The 3,766-nt window shown below is 34.3% G+C and overlaps 1 protein-coding gene across 1 annotated transcript; it reads right to left on the bottom strand.

Annotated features, from left to right (window-relative positions):
- Positions 1-709: 709 nt before the first annotated feature.
- Positions 710-2,361, bottom strand: LOC109007429 (transcription factor MYB60). Its single transcript, XM_018987100.2, has 3 exons — positions 2,145-2,361; positions 1,823-1,952; positions 710-1,560 (listed from the first exon to the last, which is right to left on the bottom strand). The coding sequence occupies exons 1-3, from the start codon at positions 2,275-2,277 to the stop codon at positions 819-821; spliced, it is 1,005 nt and encodes a 334-aa protein (XP_018842645.1). The 5' UTR covers positions 2,278-2,361; the 3' UTR covers positions 710-818.
- Positions 2,362-3,766: the final 1,405 nt, after the last annotated feature.

Below are 3,766 nucleotides of genomic sequence, written 5' to 3'. Positions count from 1 at the left end.
CAGATCAGAGCAATTAAAGAGTTTGAGTGCCCTCTCATCATGATCTCACTAAAATATACATTTGGGAATTATATATAAAAGAAATTTTATTTGCAATCCTAAATGGAAGACTGCATACGTTCTGAATGGAGGACTGCGTGTACAGTCTCATTGATGAATAAAAAAAAAAAAAAATATCATTTTAAAAATGATATTATTGTAATTTTAATTTTTTTTTAAATCTAACTGTATGGATTTATATGAACAATTTCTATTTAAAGATTATAAATAGACTAACTCTATATATAATATTCAAATAAAGACCTCAATTTTAATTTTAAATCTGTAAAAATTGTCAATTCATGTTGTTAAAGTTGCATGGTGACACCAAACTCTAACTTTGTCTTCACCTCTAAGTAGATATCCTTTCTGTCACCTAGCTATTATAATATTGGAAAAGAGATCGGAAAGTAACTTGACACGATCTGACCCATATCTTGGGCAATATTTATTAATCGGATACGTACGATAGATTAAAGGCAAAATAAATAGCTGATGATTACTAACACGAAACTACAAGTTAAAACAAACAAACTAATTAAGGTGGAAGACTAGCTAGAAGTACTGTCACTTGAGATTATTCGTTTAGAAATTCTAAGTTACATACATTTTGCAAAGAGATCTCAACTTCTGATCAGACCCCAACAAAGGTTTAACAAACCTTTCTCTGTTTTTTTTTTTTTTTTTCTTTTTGTTAAGTAGCATAACAAAAAATTCTAGAAAAGATAGAAATTTGTAACGGTCATGTCTCCAAGTAGTCTAAAAGAATCATGATCTTGTTAGAACATTGGAGATAATTCCATCATCTCCTCGACTTGACCAGCACTACTTTCATCCAAGAGCCACTTCTCAAGAAAAGATAATGGAGCTGGATTGTTCTCATGAAACCTCGGTTTATTCCTATCCGGCGTGACATTAACCTTCTGATCATCATACGCAGAACTTTGAGAACTTTTGTCGGGCGTAGAATCGCAGGTCGACTTGTCCCATGCAGCATTGTTCATGTTCTCAATGGATAAGATCGAATCAAACTCTTCATGAGAGACGACCAAATCGCCACCACTTTCTTGCTGCCCGGCTTTGCTAATAATTTGGTGGCATTGAAGATTAGTCGTTACCATTGTTGAGTTGCCAATTACATTGCTCTTAATGTCACTGTTAATTTCTTGAAGCATTTTGTCTTGAGCCTGATCTCCGAGATTAGTAGCGTTAGTACTCGTCTTTGGTGATCTCATCCAACCCTCTAGGAGTCGAGAAATGTTCTCCGTACTTGAGGCATACGTAGAGGACTGGTTTAGGCTGATGAGAGATGGGGCAGGGTCGTTGGTGCCGTCTAAGCTTCTTCTCTCATTAAAGCTTCTGGTTGAAACCTGATGATCAGTGGTGGTTGAGTCTGATGCCATCATGTGGGGGTCCATGGCTGATTGAAATTTCTTCAGCTTCTTCTTCAGGTGGGTGTTCCAATAGTTTTTGATATCATTATCTGTTCTTTGTGGGAGGTAGGAAGCTATGGCTGCCCACCTGATCAACCCAAATTTGGAAACTCAGATTTACAGACTACCAATTCCAGCAAAACAAGTACTTGAGAGGAAAAAAGAACAAGGAAAGAATTAAAGGACAAGATAATGTTTTGCAAAACCAAATAAAAATTGGAAAAAAAAAAGGACACGAGGGAGTTGAATTTGTGTGTAGTTGGGTTTTTTCTTTCCTCTTTCTTTTTTTCCTGAAAATAAAAGAATACAGAGAAAATTGCTAGAAAAAAATTGTAATGTTTGAAGATTACTTGTTACCCAGAAAAGCCTGCAAATGGATTATCATCCCCTCTTCATGGGGAGTGAAGTTCCCTCTTTTGATTCCAGGTCTGAGGTAGTTAGTCCATCTAAGCCTGCAACTTTTGCTGCACCTCAGTAACCCTTTTGTGGACAAAAAGAGATGGATCCATCAGTGCATTCAGTCTCAGAAAGAAAAACGTTGAAAAAAAAAAGAAGCAAATTTCGTTCAAGTTCATGAAACCCCGTATGGAAGTGTACCGACTTAAGAACATCTCGAATACAGAAGATATTTACAAAAGCATGAAGAATCTTGATCTATGTTATTGCACATACCAGTATTGGTAGGCACTGATCTCCAATTTCCTGGACCATGTTCTTGAATGTAAGAGACTAGGATGATGTCCTCCTCAGGGGTCCATGGACCCTTCTTGATGCCCACTTTATCACAGCAAGGAGGCCTCCCCATGGCGTACGTACTTTCACACCTATCTCCTCACAGTCACAGACACTCGTTCAGAATTCTATGGATCCTGTATTCAAATAGTTTCATGGGCATGTGAGTGCTGATATATATAGTGACTTAAGAGAAGTTAAGCACTTTTTTACACTATTGAATCGATCTACCCGGCCGAGTCATCTGGACTTTTTATTTAACTTTTCGTAATAAGTAAATTAATCCAAGTCAGAAGGCTGGGAGTTCAATATTTTTCTCTTTTCCTTTGGGTCACATGCTAAAAGTGGCTGGTCACCATAGGTAGGAAACTTCGTAGTCTGGGTCTTTAATATTTCTCTTATCATTTTGAAGAGAATACATTCTATTCCAAATAAAAATAAGACTTTACAGTACCCTCCAATGCTCTTCTACTACAGTAGCTTTGCACCTATATAGAACCAAAAGAGCAGAAAATAATCCCTAAAAACAATAGAGAAACTATCTTCCACTTGTTCTCTCGAGTTGCCTTTACAATTCCAAAACAGTTCAGTCATGCAGCTTGGAATCACATAACCTTCTAATTTTTTTTTAAGTGTATATTTTATGGTCTTAGCATGATTTTAGAACATAGGATGTGATCTTCAGATGTTGCACAAATTGGTTTGAATATGTGGTTTGAAGTTGGATAGAATTGCAACAAAAATCAAGGCTTTTAACCCAACCTAAGAGCATTGGCATTGGCTTTATCAAAAGTCTAACCAAATGTAAAATATGAATTTCATCAAAACACAGCTGCATTGGATTAGTCAAAGAGATAAATGGGAAGCTTTGAGTTACAGTAAATGTATGGATTTCTTCAAATTTGAAGGGCTATTGTTTACCAAGCAAATCTATTATTTATTCACGTTTAATCTCTAACGAACTTTTTTATTCACATTTAATCTCCAACAGAAGTTTAATCTATACGAATATTCTTCAATTTCGTGCATGCAGTATCCCATAATAGTGTAGAAAGGTGTGATTTTGTCCAATATCCCAAAAACAAAGATCGTCTTGTAATGATAATGTAATAATAATGTAAAAATCAAATTAAATTATTAATTAACATATGATTAGTGTAATTGTCAAATATAAAAAAAAATTAAAAATATTATTATTAAAAAAATAATATTATATTATTATTTTGATGAATTCAATGGCTAATCCAATGAGGGGTTATGGCTATGGAGGTTTTAAATTTATGAAAAATATGTACTTTTCATCAAATTTTGGAGATGGCTTTGATGAAGCCAATACTAATGCTCTAAACATAGTTCACATAGTTTTATTGTGTCTTAAATTTTCCTAATTGGATATTTAGATTTATGATAAAAGTTACATAAGGTATGTAGATTTTGGAGAGAATTGGAGTTAAGATGCAGAATCCTTAATTTAAGGGTAAAGTATTCATTTTTCTACAAGTAAAGGGTTAAAATGGTAATTTTACCATAAGTCAGTAATTTATGTTTCTAAATATGTTAGT

Source organism: Juglans regia, chromosome 3 (assembly GCF_001411555.2).
Source record: "Juglans regia cultivar Chandler chromosome 3, Walnut 2.0, whole genome shotgun sequence".
Lineage (NCBI taxonomy): Eukaryota > Viridiplantae > Streptophyta > Magnoliopsida > Fagales > Juglandaceae > Juglans > Juglans regia.
Note: the sequence above shows the minus strand (reverse complement) of the source record. Positions and strands in the feature narration are given on the sequence as shown.

Coding starts and splice junctions, on each gene's coding strand:
- LOC109007429 (XM_018987100.2), bottom strand. CDS start 2,277: ATGGGGAGGCCTCCTTGCTGTGATAAAGTGGGCATCAAGAAGGGTCCA. Junction 1,953..2,144: donor ATCAGTGCCTACCAATACTG/GTATGTGCAATA, acceptor TGTCCACAAAAG/GGTTACTGAGGTGCAGCAAA. Junction 1,561..1,822: donor CAGGCTTTTCTGGGTAACAA/GTAATCTTCAAA, acceptor TGGGTTGATCAG/GTGGGCAGCCATAGCTTCCT.